The sequence below is a fragment of the Excalfactoria chinensis genome, unplaced genomic scaffold, assembly GCF_039878825.1.
Source record: "Excalfactoria chinensis isolate bCotChi1 unplaced genomic scaffold, bCotChi1.hap2 Scaffold_81, whole genome shotgun sequence".
Taxonomy (NCBI): Eukaryota; Metazoa; Chordata; class Aves; order Galliformes; family Phasianidae; genus Excalfactoria; species Excalfactoria chinensis.
The window spans coordinates 512,809-538,338 of record NW_027315714.1 but is presented as its reverse complement, the minus strand read 5'-3'; the positions used below and the strand labels follow the sequence as shown (position 1 = coordinate 538,338).

The window sequence follows — 25,530 nt, the reverse complement described above, 5'->3', positions numbered from 1 at the left end:
TCCACCCCCATAAAGACAAGACCCCCCCCATATCAAAACCCCTAATCCTCCCCCCCCCCAAACATTCTACATAACAACCCCCCCCCCCCCCACATCAACCCTCCCCCCCCCCCCCCATAGGTGAAGCTGTCCTGTGGGACAGAGACTGCAGTGACGGCCACAACGGAGCCCAGCCGATGCGAGTACCTGATGGAGCTGGTGACCCCGGCCGCCTGCCACCCCCCCCCCACCTCATGAGGACCACGACGAGCTCTGACACCCCCCCCCCAAAATACTCCCACCCCCCAAAAAGACCCCCCCACCTCCCCAAAATGACCCCCCTACCCCCAATATGACCCCCCAAATGACCCCCCACCCTCAAAATGACCCCCCCAAATGACCCCCCCCCAGTCCCCCAAACAACCCCCCCACCCTAAAATGACCCCCCCACCCCCCCCAAACGACCCCCCTCCTCGACCCCAAAATGACCCCCCCTCCCCCCACAAACAACCCCCCCTCTACCCCCCAAACGACCCCCCGACCCCAAATATGACCCCCCCCATCCCCCCAATGACCCCCCCGCACCCCCCCAGTCAACCCCCCCCACCCCCCCAAACAACTCCCCCTCTACGCCCCAAACGACCCCCCCACCCCAAAATGACGCCCCCACCCTCAAACAACACCCCCCCCACCCCCAAAATGACCCCCCCAAATAACCCCCCTCTCCTCCCCCTAAACGACCCCCCCCCCCCCTCAAACAACCCCCCCTCCCCACCCCAACCTGGCTATTGTGCCTCAGTTTCCCCTTTGGACCAATCAGACCCCCCCCCTAAGGTAGGGTGGGGGGGGGAGGGGGCTAATGTAGAACACAATGAGGATCCTTTTGGCTTCCCTCCTGTTTGGGGGGGGGGGAGGAGCCTCAATTTTGCCCCCCCCCCCCCTTATAATACTGTAAACTCAGTCTAAAGGTTCATCTTTTGCTATGGAGGACGTTGTAAAACCCTGTTGCCGTTTCCTGTCCTGTTTTCTTATCAATGGGGCTTTTGGGCACAACCTGAGCCCGCATCCAATAGATACAAACAGCATCAGAAACACTGCACAGGATCTCAGTGGGCTCCCAATTAAAGCTCTGCTTTCATGGGACCCCCCCCCCCCCCCCGCCTGCCCTGTTTCCCCCGTTGTCCCAGCAAACCCATCTCCATCCCCCCTCATCCCATTGCACCCCCCAATCTCCATGAACCCCCCCACTCCCCCCATTCCCAACTACCCCCCCAGCCCTGCCCCTACCCCCTCCGAAAAAAAAACCCCCCTCCCAGAGACCCCTCATTCCCCTACCCCCCCATCCCCCCACCCAGCAACCCCCCATCCCCTAAGCCCCTCACCCCCTACCCCCCTCCCAATGACCTTCCCCCAATCGACCCCCCCTCCTCCATTGATCCCCCCACCCCCTACCCCCCTCCCAGCGACCTCCCCCAATTAACACCCTCCTCCTCCCATTGACCCCCCACTCCTACCACCCAATCCCTCCTCATCGACCCCCCCCACCCTCCACCCCCCCAATCGATCCCCCCATCCCCCCATCAACTCCCCCTCCTCCCATTGACCCCCCCCACCCCCTCCCACCCCAATCAACCCCCCTTCCTCCCATTGATCCCCCATCCCCCCACCCCCTACCCCCCTCCCAGCGACCCTCCCCCAATCGACCCCCCTCCTCCCATCGCCCCCCCCCCTCCCTCCCTCTACCCCCCTAATGGACCACCCCTTCCCCATCCCCTCATCGACCCCCCCTTCCTCCTCCCATTGACCCCCCCCCCACCCCCTACCCCCCCAATTGACCCCCCCTCCTCCATTGACCCCTCTCACCCCCCCCCATCCCTCATCGACCCCCCCCTTCCCTCTCTCATTGACCCTCCCCCACCCCCTACTCCCCAATTGACCCCCCCTCCTCCCACTGACCCCTCTCACCTCCCTCCCCCATCCCCCCATTGACCCCCCCTTCCTCCTCCCATTGAGGACTTGGCCTGTTGTCCATGCATGGAACCCAACTATTGCAAAGCAGGCAACGAATCCTAGCGCAGAAGATAGAGGGGCTCATGGAAAGAGCTTTAAACTATGACAGGGGAGGGGACAAAACAGCTCACACCAGAGATGAGCCAAGGGGAATGATGCTTGAGCTGGGGCTGAGGCAGATGACTCGGCTGAAGTGTATCTACCCCAATGCACGCAGCTTGAGCAACAAGCAGGAGGAGCTGGAAGTGATTGTGCATCTGGAAAACCATGATCTAGTTGCTATTATTGATCCACGGTGGGAACGCTGCTGTGACTGGAGTGCTGTGATGATGGTTACAAGCTCTTCAGAAGGGACAGATGAGGAAGGAAGGCTGGCGGTGCGGCCCTTTATATTAAAGAGAGTCTTGATATCGAAGAAGCTCCTCCAGAGACCCCCAAAGTGCCACAGTGCTCCCCAGATCACCCCAAAAACCCCCTGAGACTCCCAGTGGCCCCCAGAGCCCCTCAGAGCTTATGTATCCCTTATGCATACCCAGATGTATTGTCACTATAGCCATGTCGACGTGTCCAACTGGTCCTTCTGACATTCAAGGCCTACGATACTGACTCTTCACGAAAGGCCCCTATTTACCTGATTCCTACTTTCCTCAATAACTTAAAGTAGATCCTTGTTTCAACTGCGGTGGATCACCTGGAATTGCCATTGGCCTGCAGGGACGAACGCAGGGACACTTCACACAGTCCCCATTTCACCCTCACAAATGCTCATCAGTTTTTACTTTCCCGGTTCTAATTGAACCAAGTTTCCTCTACCTCTGGAATCAACTTTATCATCTGACACTTCTTTTTGTGATTTTATCTTTACACGCGGCCTCCAAAAGGGTTTAATTTGCAGTTAATACCAAGCAATCAAAGGCAACGGCAGGATCCCTGTGAGCAGAGCAATCCAGGCTTCCTAATCACGGACCTCAAGCTCCATAGAAGAGTTACAGTCCCGCTCAAGGAACACAGAATGCCTTCTCTCACGAGCACAGCTTAGTACGTTAAAGGAGGAAAATCTACACCTCTCTTTGCTCAGAAGGACGTGGCTTCAAGTTGAACCACCCCTTGGGAAACAAGGAATGATTCTCCGGTTGGGAAAAGCAGGATGGCTGCAAAATAGCCCGTATCATATCATAGTATCATAGTATCACAGTATCACAGTATCGTGTGAGTTGGAAGGGACCTTAGAGATCATCGAGTCCAACTCCCAGGTTTCGAGCCCCCTGTGTAGCGAAGCGGCACTTCTACCCCTGTGCCACAGGGGGGATTCGAACCCGGGCCCTTCGGTGCCGCAAGCAGCACTTTATACCACGCACCACCAGGGTACCTGTAAGCGTGCAGGGCCACTGTCAGCCCTGTTTGGTGATAAACGATAAGGAACCGTATTACAGGTGGGAATTCTTCAGTGCAGGTTGTGGTGCTTATGAACAGCCGCACAATGTTACGCTGCAGATCATGCGCCAGAAGCACATCTGGTCCCATTGGGCGCTATGTGGCCTTGCCATGCGATGTTCTCAAAGGTGACTCGGTGTCTCCAGAACTTTCCACTCGAGCATTTCCAAAGCAATTCAAATGCTGAGAGATAGAAATGCTGGTGTGGAAGTTCAAGTCCTGTGCTGGTCTGCTGAACGTCTCACAGGGCAGTGTGTAGGATACCCCACAGAAAGAACCATAAGGAGGGGAATCCCACCAACACACACATCTCTTACCAACATTCACTTTCCAACAAACCGCGTTTTGGATGCAGCTCCTGGACTGATGTGACACTGAACAGCATCAGTGCAAAGGGCTTTATGAAGTGTTTCTTTGTGAGCACACCTAACAGATACCAGGTGGGTCCCTGGGCTCATTTCCCATAGTTCCCATAGTTTGCTGGGAATTTGGAAGCACCGTGGAGGATTTCCATGCAAATCATCCCCAGTTTGACCACAAGGGGTGACAGAGGGATGGTATCACTGTGCAGGGAGCGCCAGAAAGCCAGCAGGACCTGAAAAAGCCCTGAGCCCAGTTGTGGAGTTGAACAGATCCAAGGACTGATATCAGTCACAACCCACAACCACAACAAACCGAGACATAATCCTATTGCAACCAGAACATGTAACACAGAGGTATATTCAGCATTCCGGCACGGTCACATCTTCAGTTTTTCTCTCACAAAACACAAATGGGTAAAGGCAGCTCTCAGCCATTCTGTGTTCAGTCAAGGTCCCACAGGGATCTGCTGTGAAATCAAACAAGACCCCAACTTGCCCTTTGGGGGCTTTGTTAATATGGTTAAAATGAGGGAATAATTCATCAAGTGCTAATTCTATATTCCTGTTCTTGGGCACTCTTAGCCTTGCAAGCGTATTTATCAAGAGGTTCCATTAAGGTTAGGGACACTGGCCTCCAGATAGCTGGGTGAGCTGACACAGGCTAGACAGGGAGTGAAGTGTTTCCCTGGCTTATCAGCAACTGGATGGTGACTCATAGGGGCAACTGGCAAGAGTGAAGCCTTGGGACAGAAGGTGTTAAATCGAGGATCTTCTCCTTTTGTTGTGAGCATCTTCATTCGAGAGCAGCTCCTGGTGCACAAGGTGCGTTTGTTGGCTGTCGGGTTCCTCCTCGCCCTGTCTGGCTCAGCCTGGACTTCCTCTGAGCCTTCCCCTGCACACACAGCAGGAAACTCACCCCGTGTTTCCCTGCTGAGCTGCGTTTGGGAGGAAGGGCGAGGGGAAGGAGTGGGCTGTGCAGCCCCAAAGCCGTCCCCGCTGCCCTGGCTTGTGCCTCTGAACAGCAGGAGGGGGCTCCTGAGCACTGTCCTCACACAGGACCAGCTCCAGCTCTTCCTCCAGCCAGCCCTTAACTCTTCCGTCCTTTCTTCTCCCTCCACTCGCAGGGGGTCTGGATTCCCACCTTCGGCTCCTTTGACATCATCTCCAAGGAGATCAGGACAAAGGACAAGACTGTGACCCTGTGCTGGCCCGTGTTTCAGCTGGCCAGAAACCTCATTGCAGTGCACCACCTCAAGTCCCGCAGGGGGTTCCTGCCAGGTAGGAGGGGGGATTAAACCCTTGCTGGCTTCATGGATGGGGCAAACAGGGCCACCGCCTCCCTTCTCAGAAGCAGACCTCCCCCTCTGAGGAGCCCATCCAAACGCGGGGCCGTTCTGGATGATGTCCCTTAGAAGCAGTTCTAGGTGGAAGAGCAACCTTATCATCAACCCCATCCCTGGTATTTTCTCAGTTGACAGGAAGGTGGAGGCCCTGAAGAGCAGCCAGGTGGCCGCAGCCGCCTCTGTGAGCTGGAAGACAGCACAGAAGTGCATCCAAAGCACCGTGTCGCTGCTCTCCAGCTGCCTGCAGAATGGGGAGAACGTGGCTGTGGTTCTGAAGGATGTTGGAGTGCTGCTCATTGACGGGCTGACCTTCCAAATGAAGTTCTATTACGACTTCCTCGAGACGCTGTCGGGGAAAGAGAACTTCAGGAGAGCCGTCCGCAAGGTGAGCCGTAGGTTTCTCCATAGTGCGGGCAGTGCCGTGAGCCTCACTCAGCCCGCACACGGCCCACCAGGACCTGGGCAGCTGCTCGAGCCGTGCAGGTGCTGCGGTGCTGTCAGCTCTCCCTGCCTCGGGCTCCTCGTGTCCCCTGTGCCTCAGCCATAACCAGGACATCCCACAACCTCCCTGTTCCTCCCCTGCAGGCCCCCTCGCTGCTGGACATGGGGGTGTCCCGCGTGACACCGGTGGCTTCTCTGGTGTCCTCTGGCTGCCTTGTCGTATTACCCAAGTGAGTATTTTTCTGCTGCTTGATGCAGCTGCTCAGCTCTCATTCTGTTGCGCTTGTGCCTCGTGTCCGTCAGTGTCCTGCCCAGGAGGATGTGCCAGAGAATCGCAGAATGACTGGAGCAGGAAGGAACCCGAAAAGAGCACCCGGTGCCACTGCCCTGCGGGGAACAGGGACACCTACCTCCAAATGAGGTTGCTCTGAGCCTGCTCCAGCCAGGCCTTGAATGCCTGTCCGGGCACCCAGCATCTCTCTGGGCAAGACATCCCAGTGCCTCAGCACCCTCCAGCCAAAACCTTCCTCCCAGCCAAAGCCAGTCTTCCCTCTTTCCGCCTGAAACTGTTTCCCCTCCTCCTATCCCAAGTGACCCTGCTAACGGCTTTAGAAAGCCTTCGTGCAGCATGAAAACGTGCCTGTGAGCAGACAAGCAGAGCGAGCAGCAAGGATTGCTGTTGCACTGTCACACCGCTCACTGCCTTTTCCTCGCTTCCAGGTTTCCAATGGAGTTGGTCCCCTCTCCCCCTGGACTCTTCCAGCACAAACCACGTTCTGTCCCTGTGACCTCCCAGGACCCTCCTGTGCTGGTGACGTCACGATGTCGCGCTGACCTTAAAAAACCCCCCCGGGGTGGGGCAGGGGCAGTGGGTCAGCGCCGAACCTGCCGGCCCCATTCTGCAGGCGGTGCAGGTCCTGCGAGCAGCTGTGCCAGTGGTGCAGCAATGCAGGCCCAGTTTGCCAGCGGAACATTAACAGCTCTGCAGCGCATGGAGCTGCTGCAGCAGCCGGAGCAGGTGAGCTCTGGGTGGACGGGCACAGAAGGGCCGAGCTGCCGGCTGGAGGGCACCCTGCCCACGGCATGGCAGCAGAGAGCCGGGTGCCAACGCTGCTCCTTTCCCCTCCCATAGGCTCATGAGCAGATGATGGAGAAGCGCACGGCCGCGGCCAGGGCGTCTTTGCTGAAGGTGAGCAGATGCTGCTGTGTGGGGTGGGGTGGGAGAAGTGCCCTCGTGTGGGTCTGCAGCTCCAGCCCTGCAGGCCCTGCTTGCCCCGATGGAGGAGGCAGGAGGGGACGGAGCCCCGTGGGAGCGCCGGTGCCCTGACGGCCGCTGCTCTTCTCTTTCCCACAGGACGCCCAGCAAATACGGGCTGAAAGAACGGCTGCCCGTAAGGAGGAGCTGGAGCAGGTAGGGGGCAGTGAGGGCTCGTCCTCACAGCTCGGCATCCTCACACCTCTGGCTGTGCAGGAGGACCTCGGTCCCCATCCCTCGGGTCCATGGGTCCCAACGTGGCCACCCCTCATGGCACAGCCGTTGTCTTGCAGGAGAAGCAGCTCATTGCCCAGCTGGAGGAGCAGCTGAAGGCTGGGAGCGAGGAGATGCAGGTAGTGTGGAGGGGCGAGGGGAGCGGGGCTGCCCACCCCCGTGTTGTGGACATGGAGCTCAGCCTTTTGTCTGCCAGGTGCTGCGCCGGGAGAAACAGCGCCTGCGAGAGGAGCGGGAGGAGCTGGAGCTGGAGGGTGCCTGGTGAGTGCATGGGAGCCACCCATGGGACCCTGCACCCCACGCCTGCACACGGGGGTCTCTGACACACCTGGGGCAGCAATGGGTGCAGCGCTGCTGGGGATGGGGCTCTGCTTCCTGCATGGTGTGGCAGAGCGGCCCCGTCCCAGCCCTGGGGTGGGCACACGCTGCTGGGGAGCCCCCGCGGTGACAGAGGCCGGCAGCCTCCAACCAAGCCTTGTTGCCCACAGGCGCCAGCATCAGATGGAGCTGGAGGTAGAGCGCGTGCCTGGGGCTGTGCTGCCGGAGCTGGTGGAGGCACAGCTGGTAAGGGGCAGAACACACAGCACCCTCACCCCATCCAACAGAGGTCTCCCTGGGGACAGGGCTTCCTGCAGCACCGTTGTGCTGCTGGGCTCCCGAGTCCTGCATGAAGCCCTGCTGCGCAGCGGGCCCTGACCACCATCCCTGCCCCATCTTCACCTACAGGAGAAGAAGGAGCGGGCCAGGAGACGTGGGCTCTCCTTCTGGATGCAGTGAGTCTCCCCTCCTTGCCCTGTTTCCAGCCAACAGCTGCCGGGCTCCCATCAGTGGGCTGATGGCCAGGACCCCTCTTTTGCCCCACAGGACCATCTGCCTCATCTTGGTCTGCCTCCAGCTGCTGCTCGTTGCTGTGCTGGGCTCTGGCCTATTTTACGCCCGGCACTATGACCAGGAGCTGCTCTATCGGCTCCTGCAGCGGGTGCTGCCCCAGCCAATGTACGCTCCTGTGGCGTACTTTGCAAGCAGGACCCTGCGTGTGGTCTGTGATGGGCTGCTGCCCATCTGACCGCCCAGCTCAATAACCCCTCCCAGCTCGGGGCTGCGTGCTGGGGCAGGGGACAGGGCTCTGTCCCCATGGAAGGGGCCTGTCCTGTGCTCCTGCCCCCAGGCACAGCAGTGGGGCAGTGCTGGCAGGCGGCTGAGTGCCACCACGTTGGACTTGTTGGAAATCAGTCTGGACTGACATCGGGAGCCGCTGTCAGCTGAACAACAAACCTCCAACGGCCCATCAGACTGAAGATCCGCACCCGACAGCAGGACGTGGCTGGATCTACGAGCACTGAACTGCCTCGCTTTGCTGCCTCTCTGTCTCGTTTTCTTCCCCGTTTTCTGTCTTTTCTCTTGGTCTTCTTTCATTCTCTGACTCCAAAGCAGCCGTGGCCTATGCTAACGGCCTCTCATTGTAATTAGCCCATTAGCCAATGTTACCTCCAATTGGTTGTTAAGAAAGCCCTCAATAAATACATACCTATTATTCCCCTCAGTTTGGTGGTTGTGACCCTTTGCTGAGCAGGGGAGGCTCAGGAGGTGGGAAAAGATCCACCCCTTGAAAAGCACAGAGTGAGAGCAGACGTAGATAGGAAGAGAAATGGGATGGGCAGCATCCCTCTGCACTCAGATGCCTGCTGCTTTGTCTGCATGCATCTCTTCTGCCCACTGCAGTTTATCCATGAAGGCTGCAGCAAAGATAAAGTGTCTCTGCTATGGAGCCCTGGAGGGGGATAGAGATGGAAAATGGGGAGAAATGGAACCTAAAAGCAGAACCCCGAGGCCAAATGGGTCAGCCCTACAGCAAACTGCATAACCCCAAGAAATAAAAGGGTGAAGCCCTTTCAAAAGGGCCAAAGATTGAACCCCTTTAGCAAAAGGGTGCACCCCAGTGCCAAATGAGATCCAGAGCTGCAGTTCCAGTGCTGTGTTCATTGTTGGGCCCCTCACTACAAAAAAGGCTCAGGGGAGACCTTATTGCTCCCTATAACTTCCAAAGGGAGGCCGTGGTGAGCTGGGGGTCAGTCTCTTCTCTTGCATAACAATGATCGGACGAGAAGGAATGGCCTCCAGCTGCACCAGTTGAAACGAGATGATCATTACAGTGCTCCTCAATGCAGGCCATCCTATGATCCTATGATAAGATACTGAGAGCCCCTCAATGCCCTCCACTGCACTCCAGTGCTCCTCAGAGACCCCAATGCCCTCCATTGCCCCCAGTGCCCCTCAGAGCTCCCCAGTGACCCTCAGAGCCCTCCCCAGTGTCCTCCATTGCTCCTCAGTGCCCCTCAGAGCCCCCCAATGCCCTCCACTGTCCCCAGTGCTCCTCAGAGCCCCCCCTGTGTCCTCTGCTGCTCCCCAGTGCTCCTCAGAGTCCCCCAATATTCTCCAATGAGCTGCCAGCTGCAGGGCCAGGAGGGAACGGATAACCAAGAAGGGCTGGGCCGAACAAGACGGGTCAAGTTCCTCGATGAAGAAGGAGGAGCAGGGGAAGCCGAGCGTGAGGTTGCACTGCCCAAGCTGCAGGAAGATGAGGACTCACACCACCAGAAAACAGCTTGCAGCCAAGAGCCACTATCTTGCTCAAGGGCTGAGTCCAGCCTGTCCATGGAGACCCCAGGCACACCACCCAGGCTGAGGCTTCGGGCATGTGACTCTGTGATACTTCTGAGGAAGAGGATTAAGAAGAACAGGGAAGAGTGGGAACGAGCCAAGGAAATGGCAGCAGCATCAACATCTCGTGGTGAGACCAGCCTGCCCGAGGATTCCTCCGACAGATCTGGATTTCTGCCTCCCATAAGGGAAAAAAGGGAGTCTCCCACTGAAAAGATGGCAGCAGCAACATCTCACGGTGAGCCCAGCTTGCCCAAGGAGCTCTCTGCTGTCCCATCTGGGTTGCTGCCACCCATCAAGGAAGAAACGGGGTCTCCCACACAAGAGATGGCAGCAGCAGCATCTCGTGCTGAGTCCAGCCTACCCATGGAGTCCCCAACCATCAGATCTGGATTTCTGCCTCCCATAAGGAATGAAATGGGGTCTCCCAGACGTCAGTCTCCAAGGACCGAAGCCCCACCCCGCAGGAAGGACACACCTTACCCACACTGATGCGGGCATGGGGTGCCCAGGACAGACAGAGCTCCACCGGAGGCTGCAAAACAGCTGCTGAGTCCATTAGTGCCATTGAGACCCATCTGTGTCATTCCTGCATGCCATCTCCTTGAAGAAAATCAAAGGAACAAGGAGAGCGACTGAGGACTCTTGCGAGACCCCTTGCCTCTGGGAGATGCTTAGGAACAAAACCCTACAGCTGGAAGTGTTTTCAAGGCAAGGGATAAAGACTGTCATGGCTTGCTAATTTTTGCTATTGCTCTTTTACATCACAACATCTTACTTAATATACAAATCTACACACCAATAAACCATCATCAAAACACCTTACGCACTTGGGTCTGTGTGCATATATATAGACAGAGTTACCAACTGCTCTCCCCCAGCATCAAATTCCCTTGTGGTAACACAAGCATCCCCATCATTCTGCAGCACCCACCGAGTGCACCCAGCTCCCTGGGCAAAAGCAGTTCCAGGGAGAGGTTTGCCCTTTCCAGGGGCTGGAAGGACCCAAACTGCTTTTCCCAACACGCTCTTTACATGCACTGCAGGGACCTCATCTCCCTCTACAGTGTGCAGGGGGCTGGATTGGCTAGGACCATCACGACTGACAGATCCTCTAGTACTGACCAACCAAGTGGCTTCTTCCCAATTCTTCTCCAAGTGCTTGAATGTTCCACCACCCATTGCTTTCAGCATAGCTTTCAACAACCCATTGTATCTTTCAGTCTTACCAGAGCTGGTGCATGGTAGGGGATATGATAAACCCACTCAGTGCCATGATCTTTGGCCCAAGTATTTATGAGGGAATGTTTGCAAGGAGTCCCATTATCAGACTCAGTTCTTTCTGGGGTGCCATGTCGCCACAGGACTTGTTTCTCAAGACCCAATTTGGTGTCTCTGCTGCCATCTGTCGCATGGCAACCACGTGGAACAGAGATCCCAGAAACACACACATCTCTGTCATGGTGTTATCTGGATCAATCTGCCCGTGACAGGGGTGGGGGAAGAGGGGCAGTAGGGCTGTGGGGCCCCCGACAAATGGGAAGGGAATAGGGAAAGGGGTAGGGAGATGGGAGCTGGGCACAAGGAAACAAAGAGAGCAGCAGCAACAATCTAAGGAGGAAAACTTCTTTCACTATGATCAGGGAATGCAAGATAACCCAGGCCCCACAGGCCGGACAGCCGGCTTCTAGCCTGGCAGGGAGCCTCGGACAGGATGGGTTTTGGCCTGGCAGGGACCTCGGCCTGCAGGCTTTTGGCCTGGAAGGGCTTCCCCGGCCTGCAGGCCTTTGACCTGGCAGTGCCCCCCAGACCAGACAGCTGGCTTTTAGCCTGGCAGGGGCCCCCTAACCGGATTACCAGCTTCAGGCCTGACAAGGTAGCCCCCAACATTTTGGCTGGCTTTTGGCCTCACAGGCCCAGCGGGTCAGTCAGCCATTTTGTTGCCAGGCAGTGAGCCCCAGGCAGGCTGGATGTTGGCCTGGTAGGAATCCCCAAGCCGGCCAGCCAGCTTTTGGCCTTGCCAGTGTTTGCTGGCCGGCGGCAGGCTCTTGGCCTGGCAGGGCTTCCCTAGTCGGCCTTTGGCCTGGCAGGTGCCCTGCAACTATCTGACCAGATGGCTTTCACCCGAGGGCCTTCCTTGCCAGCTGGCTTTTGGCCTGGCTGGGACCCCATGTGCCAGCAGGCCGGCTATTGGCCTGGCAGGGCCCACTCGAGCCACCCGGCTGGCATTTGACCTGGTATGGCGCCTTGGGACAGCTGGGTTTTGGCCTAGCAGGGACCCCACAGGCCAGCCAGCTGGTTCTATCCCGGCAGGGACTCCTGGGTCTGCCAGCTGGGTTTTGGCCATGCAGGGCTTCCCTGTCTGGACGGCAAGCTTTCATCAGAGATTCGAGATCTTTCTCAAGGGCTGAGCCCAGCCTGTCTCCAGAGCCCCAAGACACAGCATCCAGGCAGCCACTTCTGGCCTGGGGCTCACTCCAACTTCTCGGACAAAGGGCACAGAAGATCAGGCCCAGAAGGGCCCGCCCAGCCAGCCTGCCGCCTTTTGGCCTGGCAGGTTTGGGGCCTGGCAGGGCTTCCCTGGGTCTGCCGGGTTTTTGTCTGGCAGGGCCCTCTGTGCCGGCTGCTTGGCTTCTGGCGTGGCAGGGCACCCCGGTTCCTGTTCAGCTTTTGGCCTGGCAGGGTTCCCCTGGGCCCCCCAGCTCACAGGGCTGGCCCCTCTCCACATCAGCAGAGAGCCCCGGGGCAGCCGGTCAGCTGTCTGTGGGGAAGGCTGCATTACAGCCCAGGCTCCTGGCTCAGCCTTGAGGGATGCGGCCCCAAAGCCATCAGCCACTCAGGCGGACCCCTCCCGCTCTGTCCTTTCAGTGTTCTGCCACCCATCCGGGCAGTGCCTGCAGCCCCAGAGCAGCCGATGAGCTGCCAGCTGCAGGGCCAGGAGGGAACGGATAACCAAGAAGGGCTGGGCCGAACAAGACGGGTCAAGTTCCTCGATGAAGAAGGAGGAGCAGGGGAAGCCGAGCGTGAGGTTGCACTGCCCGAGCTGCAGGAAGATGAGACCCCAGACAAACCATCCAGGCTGGAGCTTCGGGCATGTGACTGGGTGACACTTCTGAGGAAGAGGGTTGAGAAGAGCAGGGAAGGGTGGGAACAAGCCAAGGAAATGTTCTGAAGAGCCCTTCCATTGTGGAGAGGGCTGCGGCTTGAGTTGAGCATCTCCTGGTGTGTCACACAGATCCAGGGCTTTCAAGAAGCAGCTGCTTTCAAGTGCTTCAGATGGTGAATGTTCCTAGACAGAGCGCTTGTCTCCTCCAAGCTCTGAAGCCAAGGTTTGTTCTGCAGGTTCCGCTGATGGCACAGGCATCAAACAGCCCAGAGCTCATGGCTGGGGAGAGACTGCGTATTGCTTTGTGAAAGGAGAGCTGGAGGAGGGCTTTGAACAGCGCTGCACAGGAATGCAAGCAGCTGGTAAGAGAAGAGGTGTGTGTGCTGAGAGCAAGGGCTGTACGGCTCATGTCTGGGTGCTGACATGGAATGCAGGCAGAGCTCTTTGCAACTAAGTGTTGGCTTCAGTTTAGCTCCTCCTTTCCTCTCTCCCTTTGAGCAACCTCTGTTACCATTCTGCTGAGAATGGCTAAAGCTGCACCCGTGGCTGGCATCAAGACTAACTTGATCAAGCCATAGGAGAGCTCCAAACAACAAGCAGCAGAAAATTGTTGCATGTTCTAGGGGAATATGCAGACATCACACGTGACAGGTTATGCATAGATTACTGAATTGTTTGGAGATAAATCTATCCCCCTTTTTGCTGCATTCTTTCCTCTTTTCCTCCTTTCCAGCCTCACTAAAGGTAATTCTCATCTCTGCTGCACCTTCTGTCCCACCAGGACCTCTCACTGCCTGGACAAACGTTTTCATAACACTTCTGGGCATGTGACATTTCCATAACTGACCAATCCTGACTGCACAGCAGTTCCCATTCACACGTGTTAATCCAACAATTAAAAAGAAAACGAGAGAAAAACTACCAATCTGAACAGCCAGCAGGACCAAGCTGAGCTCTGCTGTGTGATCTAACTAAGAGCTCGGTCCATCTGCAGGTGTCAGCAGTGTGAGCTACGACTTCTTACTGGTTGGGGTGCAAGGCCGAGAAGGCGTGGAGGGCATGGCTCCAGGCCAGCCAGATGTCACAGCACGGATGGCATCACCCGGAGCCTGTGTGCTGTCACAATGCGCTGCCATGACGACGCCGGGCCCTCCCCAAGGACAGCCGGCCACTGGCTCCAGGCACCTCATTTGTGAGCTGTGCTGCCCGCAGCCGCTCGCCGTGCCCTGTGCCTGAGAGCAGCCCCAGCAGCAGAGCAGCTCAGCCTCATCGCGCTCGTCCTCCAAGGCTCAGAGAGGTGAGGGAGAGCTCCTGCACACTTCAGGCTGCAGAGCCCAGCTGCAGGATGCGGGCTTGGCTGCAGTGTGTGTGAGGGGCGTGTAGCACAGGACTGGCAGTGAGCAGGAGAAATTGCTGCCGGCCCTTCCTGCTCAGGAACCCCCGTCAGGAACTGCTCTGCTCTTGCCTTTAGGTTTGGAGGCACATGCCTGCCAGCATGGACGGAGCCTGGGTGGGGACCTGGAGACCCCATCGCCCACGTGGCCTCATCTCGGCCCAGTTCCCCAGCCCCGGGCCCCAGTACTCCATCCCGGGGACAACAGGTACAGCGACCATCCCCAGGGCTGGTCAGAGGGGCAGAGCAGCTCCCCAGCCTTGCCCCGTTCTGTCACAGCCTCCTGGCTCTCTGGCGCAGCTGCAAGCCAGGCCTGGCCGAGGAAGGCCAATGCTGCTGGCGCTGCTCCTTGTGACCTGAGGACAAAGGGGCCTGCTTCTGGTCTGGGTCCAAAGGAGCTCAAAACATGCAGCTGCACAGGGGTGTGCTCTCTTCTGCTTTTCCTCCTAGGTTACGTGGGCCACAGCCCCACCAAAAACCGTGCCCCCGCGTACACCTTTAGAGGGACCAAACGGCCTGCGGCAGAGAGCTGTGGGCCAGGTCCCTGCTACTTTGTGGAGCCGGCCATCACTAGGAATGGCAAGTACGTGGTTCCAGGCACCCACCTCCGGGGACGACCCACGACAAAGACCACCGTCACCCCCGGACCGAGTGAGTAGCACTGCTGCAGCACTTCTCCCAGACAACACGAGCACGCAGCACGTTTGCCCGGGGTCAGCTCACGCCCTGATGGAGCTGTAGGTCTTTTTTGAGAGAGCATGAGCTGCTCTGAGCAGCGATAAATGCCCTCGGAGAAGGACAGCTGCCCAGCACCATGGGCCCAGGGCACAAGGCACTATGTCTGAAAAGAACAAGGAGCAGGGGGCTGACAGGAGGGACAGCAAGGCAGGACATAGTGGCGGGGCACAGAGAATCCCCGCGTGCTGCCTGTGTCCCCCAGCAATTCTGCAGCTCTTCAGAGGACCCTTTCTGGCTGCAGACCAGCCCTTCACAGCTTTCTTCCTCCTCTCCTCTGTCCCAGGTGACTACCGCACCGAAGCTGCCAACAGGCACGTCTTCAAGTGCCCACCGGTGCAGTCCATGGCCTTCCGGCGGGAGCCCCTCCGGACAGACCGCCCTCCAGGTACGTGACCCTGGCAAAGGCAGACCCTTCAGCCTGAGCATCCTCCAGGGACGGGCTGCTGCTCAGCACCAGCAGAGGGCCTACTGCATGGCCTGTGCGGCAAGATGCGGCGCTGGGCCACAAGCTTTCTTACATGACCACCACCTCTCGGCCAGCAGCGTCTCCAGCTGCTCATGCTCGAAGCTGCTGGCACTGGCCCTGTGTCAGAGGAGAGGCAGGAACTGGCAGAGGGGCAAGATGTCCCTCCACTTCCCACCAGCGGGCTGGGCAGGCTGCCCCTCGCTGCTGCTTCCATCTCCTCCATCCCCTCACGCACACACTCTCTGCTGCTCCTCCTGCAGGTCCTGGCACTTACACGCTGCCCAGGCTGATGGGGCCCAACACAGCCTACACATCGGCCAGCCCCTGCTACTCCATGAGGGGAAGGAGCCAGCGCGGTCGCTTTGATGAGGACCTTGCCAAGGTGAGCTCCGCTGCTCCTCTTTTCCATGTTAGCATCCGAACCTGGGCTGCTCTCCCTGTGCCACAGGGGCTTCCAACCCTGCTGCAACTTTGCTTAATGCAGCCTTCCAGGGAAAGAGAGAGCCTTGAATGTGACCCCAGCCCCGTGTGGCCATGCCTCTCTTGCAGACTCCAGGTCCTGCGGCGCTCCCCAGAGTGGCTGTGGATGTGTACAAGACCAGGGCGCCCGCATACACGATGCCAGCCCGACCAAAACAGGGAGAGGGCAAAGCAGTGAAGCCCGGGCCAGCAGACTACAGCGTAGGCCGGGTAAGGCCTCAGCTCAGCTCTTCCCCTCTGCTTCACAAGCACAGCCTTCATGCCTCTCCCCCTTTCCCTGAGGCTTCATCCAGCCAAACAGCTTCTGGCTGCAGGAACCAAGTGCAGGACAGCAGGCCTGCTCCTTGCCCTCGTGCCACCTCCAAGTAGAGGAAGTGAGGAACAGCGCAGCACGCAGCTTTTCCTCCCTCTGCTCCTATTCCCTTCAATGGGCCGTGCTGGTCTTTCACAAGCTCTTCGGGGGGGATGCAGCTCAGAGGGGCTCCAAGCAGCACACCCCCAGCATAGGAGAGTTAGCTGTGAGGTCCCAGGTGCACAGCCAGCCCTCTTTGAGACAGGAGGGGCCAATAAGAGCACATGTAAGGCCAGCACACCTCCCTGAGCCAGCTCTGCTCTAGCAGGGAGCCGCAGCGGCTCTGCACTGGCGCTCAGCCCTTCCCAGTGAGGCACCAGGGACTGTCTGGGATTGGGAGGGGTGCAGGACAGCAGGGAGCAAGGGCAGCAAAGAAGGGCCCTTGCTGATCTGCCTTTCCTTTCTGCCCTCCCAGGTGACGCTGATCAAGCCCCAGGCACCTGCCTCCACTTTTGGGATCCGGCATTCCCTCTACACAACCCCTCTCATCGTGGAATAAGACAGCAAAGTCTGGAAGGCCGTGGTTGCTTTCCTGGAACGGGAGGGGAGGAGAAGAAAGAGCAGCCAACTGCCGGTTTCCTTCTGATTCCATTTCCCTTCATCCAGTTGGGCTTTTGCCCATTATACTGTTAGATGTTAGTGTTAGGAGTAAGTCATTAATAAATTAATTTAGTACCTTTATGTATACCTTCTTGTTACTCCTTTTTCCTCACCGCTGCACACAGGAATGCGCTGCCGCTCCCTGAAGCCTTTCTAACATCAGCGCATTGCAAACCGCTGATGCTTGCTTTATCAGTCATTTGCATTACTGAGGTCTGCCACGCGCTGAAGTAAGGAATCAATGCAGCAAATAGCAAAGGGAGGCCAGTGTGGGCAGTGCAGCCCTTCCAGCGCCATCAGGTAGATGTCAGTGAGATGCCTGGGGCTGGGTGACTTAAACACCTGCTGGTGATCATCTGCCAGCTTACAGGATGGCCGGCAGCATTTCCTGTACCCGTGACAACACCTGGCTTGGCCGTAAAGACATTCCTGGAACAAAGGCTGAAGGGAAAATAATGAAACACGGAGGCAAAAAGAGAATAAAAAGCAACAGATGGCAACAAATATAGAGAAGGCAAGTAAGAAAGCTAACCATAGCACAACAAAGGAATGCAAAGCAAAGCAAGGCAAAGAATGGAAAAAAGCAAACTTGCAGGAATGGAGGAATGTGGGAAGAGCTGGGCCCCTGCTTGCCACAGGAGCTGCATGGGAGAAGAATCTGGGCCAGAATGTAAGAGGAACTCCTTTGGGTTCTGGGTTTGAATCAAAGCTGAGAAGCCCGGGAGGAGCTGTGGGCCGCTCCAGGCCACCTTGCTGTCTCCCCAAGAGATCAGGTACATGGGCAGGGCAGCGGGCTGAAGTGCCAGAAACAAGCATCCGTGTGGAGGAAGGCAAAGGGTGGAGGAGGATCAAGGGTAGCTACTGGGCATGGCCTTGCTCAGCAAGGGGAGGAAAAGCCTGGAGGGCATGAGCAGGGAACAGAGAAGGGCAGGCAGTAGGTGTGAAGCTGGGAGCAGGGAATGGTTTGGGTTGGAAGAGAGCTCAAAGATCACACAGTACCAACCCCATTCCTTTTCCCCATTCATTCCCCATTTCTTCTCCCTGCTTCATACAGGCACTTACAGACAAAGTAAGGCTCATGGAGAAGACTGGGTATACACAAGATCTTTAATTCATTGGTGCTAGAGAACTGCTGGAACATACTTGTCCAGATCATGGATATTTTCCTACAAGCACCAACCAGGCATGGCAACTCACAGCTGAAATGTCATTGCCCTTTCCAAGTAACCAGTCTACCTACAGGCTTCTCATTAGAGACTTGCAAATAAGACCAGAACCCATTTATTCCCATTTCACGGGTTGGCTTCTCTTCACCACACATCACATGCACAAGAACAGATAGCTCTTGCAAGGAAGCACGTTCCTACATACCCGAGCATCCTGCTGAGCAGGGGCATCATCCACATACATTCCCTCCTCCCCAATTTATTTACATCAGTTCATTTGCTGGTGAAATTCTAGTCTAGCTTTTCTCGGGACATTCAGCCACAGCGAGGTTGGCCAACATGCCACACCTACAAGCTCCCCAGATTCCTTCCTCCTCACACCTGCCTGCACACACACAAACTGACTGTCAGGCAGCAGGACAAGGCCCGGCCTTTTGCACTACTCATAAAGCCCGGAGTTCTCATTAATGAGACGAATCTCTTCACTGGTGCGAGAAGCCAGAATTTCCATCAGGCAGCCTTCATCTGTTCCTGCTCCCCAGGGAATCGCCAAGGCAAGATTTAAGATACCAACAACCGCTCCTGACATGCAAACAGGTCTCTTTAAGAGTTAATAATAAATTAAGAAGACATTCATAGTAAAGCAGTAAGTCCTTGGCCTGAACTTCAGCAATACAAAAGAAACATTTCCAAACCTTCACAGCCCTCCTCAGTTCATGCACATCAGACGTGGTGGTGGGAGTCATCATCCCAACCATCACCCTCTCAAAATTCCCACTCAGCAACCACATAAAGTCACCAATCAAATCCTAGAAAGCCAAGAGAGGAGGAAGGAGGTGGCAGAAGGTACGGCCTTCCAGGACAGACAGAACTGAGCCGTTCACCTCTTCTCTTTAGGCTCTAACCCTCCTTGCATCATCAGCTGCTCTGAACTGAACAAAAACAAAACAACCTAGGTCAAGGAAATTCTCCACCGACCTTTCTCTTATGGAGATTGGGTCCTTTGTCACTTTTCACCCAAGTGACACAACCACCTTCACACATCTCTGTAGACCTTTTAGGTGATCAGAACTTGCTGACGTTGGGAAACATTTAGTTTGGTCAAGATGTCGATGATGATATCTTCATCCATGCCTGCAAATGGAGAAAAATGGAAGCCAGTCGCCCTGCCGCCCCAAGTCCCCTACACAGCCAGTTCTCAACAGCCCCAGGACTACATCCATGCCTAGAAGATCATCCAGTCCAACCATCACCAATACTTCCCAGCTAAATCATATCCCTCAACACAACATCCAAATGTTTCCTGAACACCCCCATAGTCGGTGACACCATCACCTCTGTGGGCAGTGCATTCCAGTGCCTGACTACCCTTTCCAAGAAGTAATACTTCCGAATGTCCAGCCTGAACCTCCCCTGGCGCAGCTTGAAGCCATTCCCTCTAGTTCTATCACTGATTACATGAGAGAAGAGGCCGACCCCCAGCTCACCACAACCTCCCTTCAGGAAGTTATAGAGAGCTATAAGGTCTCTCCTGAGCCTCCTCTTCTCCAGGCTGAACATTCCCAGCTCCCTCAGCCGCTCTTCACACGGTCTGTGCTCCAGACCCCTCACCAGCTTTGTTGCCCTCCTCTGAACACGTTCCAGGGCCTCAATGTCTCTCTTGCAGTGAGGGGCCCAAAACTGAACACAGTACTCGAGATGCGGCCTCACCAGTGCCGAGTACAGGGGGACAATTACCTCCCTATTCCTGCTAGTAACACTGTTTGTGATACAAGCCAGGATGCCGTTGGCCTTCTTGGCCACCCGGGCACACTGTGGGCTCATGTTCAGCCGAGCATCAATCAGTTCCCCCAGGTCCGTTTCCTCCACACAGTCCTCCAGCCACTCCGCCCCAAGCCTGTAGCGCTGCCTGGGCTTGTTGTGGCCAAAGTGCAGGACCCGGCATTTGCTCTTGTTGAACCTCATCCCATTGGCTTCAGCCCGGCTCTCCAGCCTGTCCAGATCCCTCTGTAGGGCCTCGCTACCCCCAGGTAGATCCACACTCCCAGCCAGTTTAGTGTCATCTGCGAACTTACTGAGAGCGCACTCGATGCCCTCATCCAGGTCATCAATAAAGATATTGAAGAGGACAGGCCCCAGCACCGACCCCTGGGGTACACCACTCGTGACTGGTCTCCAACTGGATTTAACTCCATTTACCACCACTCTCTGGGCCCGGACCTTCAGCCAGCTCCTTACCGAGATGATAGTGTACCCATCCAAGCCACGGGCTGCCAGCTTTTGCAGGAGGTTAGCATGGGAGACAGTGTCACCAAGTGTAGTATTCAAAAAATAACACATTTTCTTCCCAGAATGCCACCTTATATCCCCAGAATAAGACATTTTCTCCCCAAAACATCATCTTTTTTACCAAATAGAAGATAGTATCTCACCAAAACACTGCTTTCTATCCCCAAAATAAAACATTTTCTACACAAAATGCTGCTTTTTATTCCTGAAAATAAGATATTTGGAAAGAAAGTTGCTTTCACTGTCAGATCTCAATGACTTGTTAAATGTTTTGCATTCACTTTGCTACACTTCTGTCTGTAGACATCTTTCAACCAGTTCAAATATTCCCAGAAGTAGAAAAACAAAGGGACGTTCCAGTGGAACAGCACTAGCAGGAGGAGCATCTCTCATTGCTGCCCCCAGGACCCACAGCACTCATTTCTCCCTGCCTGCACAACACTTTGCTTACTGTCCATGCGCTCCTGGCAACACAAGCTATTGTCATTTATTTACTGTTTTGTACATTCAATTATTAAATGTCTTGCATTCACTTTGCTATACCTCTTTTCAGCCGTTCATTCAGTTACAAAGCCCACCTCCCCGGGCCCCCAGGCCCACCTTCAGGGCAATCTGGGCAGCAGAAAGGGCAGTGACCCAGATCTGCCACCACCGTTGGACCCATCCCTCCCCTCCAGGACCCCCGCCCCTCCTCAGTCAGTTCTGCGTGGGAACGGAGGCATGAGAAAAGGCTATGGGAATTCTTGGAGAGCTGAGTGGCTCAGCCTGTAGTGGAGGAGGCTCACTGCGATCCCAGACACAGCCATCAGTCCCCAGGCGCAGTAAGGACTGAGCCAGGCTGCACCCTGCAGTACCCAGCAGCAGGATCAGAGTCTGAGGCCTGCCTAGGTCGTGTGGCTGCATTGCAGGCTGAGGTATGGAGAAAGCCCCATTGGAAGATGTTTTCGGCTCCTGAATGTCCCCCCCTCCATCTTGCTCTGCTCCAGCCCCAGCCGCAGGCCGGCGTCCCCGACAGGTTGCTGTGGTTGCAGAGCTGGACTTGGCCCTTGACCTGTGCCCCTGTCCCCACCATCCACCTTGCCTTCTCACCCCTCTCTATCCAGTTCACGCCCCATCTCTCTCACCTCCATGTCCCACCTATGTCCTCTCTACGTCCTCTTCCTAGTCTCCTCCATACCCCCTCCATCTTCTTTCCGAGTCCAATCTATGTCCCCCCCTTCTACATCCCCTCCATAAGCCCTCTGGGTCCCGTCTGTCTCTGCACACTAGGAATGCCATACATGGCTGCAGAGCTGCAGCACTTACACCATCAATGACTGCTGAGATGACCGACCTCCCTGCAGCCTCACTGCCAGGAACAGAACTGCTTGGAGCACGGCAGCCCCCCCAAAACAAATAAACAAAACAAAACACAACAAAACAAAGAGCTTTGCTACCCAGCACAGTGAGGGAAGGAGAACACGGACCATGTCACAACCCACTGCTCCATACAGCTCCATACAGAACTAGAAAGCAGAGCAGGAAAGTGGAGAGAGTTGGCCTAAGAAGTAAAAAAAAATAAATGAGAAGAAATTGGGGAAAGTTGGGAAAAATAAAAACAGGAAAGAAAAAGAAACACAAGGCAAAGCAGAGAAAAGCCAAGCAGAGCCACGCAGAGAAGTGAAAAAGTAAAGCACGGCTGTGAAAAATAAACAAAATAAAAGTAGAAAAAAATAGGAAGGAAATAAAAAACAATGCAAAACAAAGAAAATTAAAGAAGAAAAAAAAAGGAAAAAAAAAACGAAAACACAGAAAACAAGCAAAAAAGCAAACAGGAAAGAAAATGGTTGCATAGCAAAGGATAACAACAATAAGAAAAGCAAAGCAAAGCATAGGAGAACACAGAAAACTTGCAGGACTGTAGCCAATAGCCTCAGCCCCTGCAGCAACACCTGAGGTCCCCATGCCCAGAAGCATTCCCTCTATGTCTATTTGTTTTACTAAGAGGATGGATTCATTTCTATCATGCTGCACTGACTGTAGCTAGGTTTTCTTCAGGCTGATTTCTCCTGCTCCCTTCCCACCTCTGACGATTTGTGGGATTGTCTCCAAGATGCTCTCCTGCACCCTGCCAGCAAGGCTGAGACGAGAGGAAAGCAGCAAGGTGAGGGTTTGAACCAGAACTGCTTTTACACTGGTGAGATCCTGGTCCTGGCTTCACCTCCTGCCCAGCACCACGGGTTTGCTGAGGGTCTGGACGCTGAGCAGAGCAGGAAAAGAGCAGGAGACGGGAAGAGCGGATACAGGTAAGACAGAACTCAAGAAGAGCAGAAGAGAGGAAGAAGAAAGGATGCAGGTAAGAAAGAAGAGCAGCAGACAAAAAGGGCAAGACAGGAAAGGACCGGAGACGGGCAAGGCAGCAAAACAACGGGAAGAGGAGATGAGCAGAAGGGGAGAAGAGCAGAAGAAAAAGGAGAGGGTGAAGGTAAGGAAGACGCGCAGACGAGGAGAAGAGCAGAAAGGGAGAGGAGTGGATACAGGTAAGGCAGAAAGGCAGAAGTGGAGAGGAGCTGAAGAGGAGAAGAGTGAATAGCCGTATGGCAGAAGGACAGAAGACGGGAAGAGAGGACAGCGGTCAGTGAGAAGTGCAGAAGAGAACAAGAGCAGAAGGGAGGAAGAGAGGGCAGAAGAGCAGAGAAGGAAAAGCGCCCTCGAGCAGAAGAGCAGATAGTGGTCGGAAGAGAAGAAGAGGAGAGCATGAGAGGTGCAAAGAGGATACGGCTAAGTCGGAAGAGCAGATGAGAAGAACGGGAGAGGATGCGGGTAAGAAAGAAAAGCAGAAGAGGAGTAGACGTGCACGAGAGAGAGGAGTGAGCATCCAAGGAAAGAAAAAGAGCAGAAGAGCTGAAGAGGAGAGGATAAGAGTAAGGGAGAAGAGCTGAAGGTTGGATGGATGGTGGCTGAGGAGAAGAGCAGGAAAGGGAAGCAGCAAAGAGGGAAGAGCAGCAAAGACAGTGCTGCCTGTTCTGCCCCAAGATACACTGGAAGCCAGGAGCAAACGTCCACGCTATCAGGTTAGAGATGGGACGGGAAGGATGTTTGGGTATGAGAAATGAAACCATGGCAAGCCTGGGGGAAAGGGGCTGAGCCCAACGGTCACAGAAGCCCCGTTGGGGGAGGGGCTCCCCTAACTGCCACTCTCCAGCTGTCATGGCAGGTAAGGCAGCAGGCTCCCCCTGCTCCCGAGCTTCAGCTGGCCCCAGCGCCCCAGATCCCAGCCCAGCGCCCCAGATGCCACCCTCGTGAGCCAGATCTCAGCCCAGCAGCCCAGATCTCAGCCCAGTGCCCCTTCTGGCCTTTCCCCACAGAGAGAATCCCTCGAGGAGCGCTGACGGTGCCTCTGACACCTGACGCCACATTCCCTCAAGCGTCTGTGCCGCCACCGGACCCCGCCTGGATGCAGCCCACCATCCGCGGACCGATGCCGGTACCACCCCAACCCCTCCCTGTCCCCATTGCCACCCACCTGGCGCCTCAGGCCTCTGTCTGGCCTGGGGTACCAGGTGTCTGGGGACAGGCAGCGCAGCTCCCAGCTGGGGGGCTGCCCCCAACCGTGGCTCAGCTGCCACCTGGGGGCCTGTCCCCAACTGCAGGGCTGCACTTGCCGCTGCTGCAGCTGCTACCTGGGGGGCTGCACCCAGCGATGGCTCCCCCCACCGCCCCTGCTCCCTGCTGGGGACATCCCCTGCCGGCAGGGACGCTGCTGCCCCAGCAGCCCATGGGGCTGTGGCCTGCGGCCGTGCCCCATGCAGAGCCCTCGCAGCCCGCAGGCACCTGCCTGCTGCAGGCCCCCGGCCGCCCCGGCCGCCCCGGCCCCCCGCCACTTCTCTTGCAGGTACCGGCACTGCAGCAGCAGGTGCTCCCCGTGCCCTGCACCCTGCCCGCCAGCTGGGAGCCGCCGATGGAGCCCTTTCAAGACGCCGTGGTGCTCATGGAGGACCAGGGGCATCCAGCGCCCACCGACGTCTGCCCCCAGCCCGACACGACTCCGCTCACCTGCAGCGCTGCCACGCTGGAATCAGGCGGTGAGTTCAGGGGCCGCAGAGCGGGCGGCTGGCTGTCCGCACCGGCCGGCTGTGGGAAAGCTGGCATTGCACCACTGGGGATGTTCTGGCTTTTCCAGCACGGACAACAAGCGCAGGCACCCTGCAGGACACCGCAGACATGGACGATCTGCTGGCATGGATCAACGACGGTGAGTCTGGGGGCAGCAGAGCTGGCCAGGCTGGTTGGCACCCAGTGGCTGTGGGAGAGCTGGCCTTGCCCCACTGGGCAATGGATTTTCTTCCTTCTCCAGAAGTCACATCCGAGACCGGCATCCTGGACAACAGCGAAGACTTTGACGATCTGCTGGCGTGGATCAGCAACGGTGAGTCTGGGGGCAGCAGAGCTGGTGGGGGGGTGTCTGCACTGAGCGGGCGTGGGAAAGCTGGCCCTGCCCCACTGGGCATTTTCTGCCTGTTCCAGAAGAGACACCCAGCAGCAAGAGACCGGAGGACGACGTGGAAATGGACATTTTGCTCACCTGGATTGTTGGTGAGTTTGTGGCTTCCAGAGGTGACGGGTGGCTGTCTGCAGCAGGTCAGCAGGTGTGGGAAGGCTGCCATCATCCTTCTGGTCTGGGGGATGCTCTTGCTTTTTCAGAAGCGACGAGTGCTCTGGAGGTCCCCCAGCACAACCAGGACCTGCCTGCATCCCCTGAGCTGCCTGAGCCGACCCCCCTGGCTGCCCCCGCACCTCTGTCGCCCCGCACCGCACATCTGATGGAAGAGGCGCGGCGGAGGCAGCCCCGGGTGCATCTCAGCCGCCTGGTGCTGCCCACCCCCCTGGCTGCCCCCACACCTCCATCGCCCTGCACTGCACGTCTGATGGAGGAGGCACGACGGAGGCAGCCCCAGGTGCTTCTCAGCCGCCTGCCACTGCCACCTGGCTGCATCTCCTGCCGGCTGGCAGACAAGCACCACGGGGACAGCAGCCAGCCGGCCAAGCACCCCGTGCCTCCTCTGATGCAAACTGGACAGCTCATGGAGGAGGCACGGCGGAGGCAGCCCCGGGTGCTTCTCAGCCGCCTGCCACTGCCACCTGGCTGCATCTCCTGCCGGCTGGCAGACAAGCACCACGGGGACAGCAGCCAGCCGGCCAAGTGACAGCACCCACCTGCACCACCACAAGAGGCAAGAGC

The 25,530-nt window shown here is 56.7% G+C and overlaps 1 protein-coding gene and 1 pseudogene across 1 annotated transcript; both read left to right on the top strand.

Annotated features, from left to right (window-relative positions):
• Positions 1–4,909: 4,909 nt before the first annotated feature.
• On the top strand, positions 4,910–6,984 carry LOC140265254 (uncharacterized; the record flags this gene model as incomplete). Its single annotated transcript, XM_072361165.1, has 6 exons — positions 4,910–5,063; positions 5,257–5,513; positions 5,714–5,799; positions 6,290–6,587; positions 6,702–6,781; positions 6,924–6,984. Coding segments are annotated over 6 exons (936 nt in total), but the record flags the coding sequence as incomplete, so codon positions are not given.
• Positions 6,985–13,949: 6,965 nt separating this feature from the next.
• LOC140265257 (ciliary microtubule associated protein 1A-like) lies at positions 13,950–16,902 on the top strand (annotated as a pseudogene).
• The last annotated feature ends 8,628 nt before the right edge of the window (positions 16,903–25,530 follow it).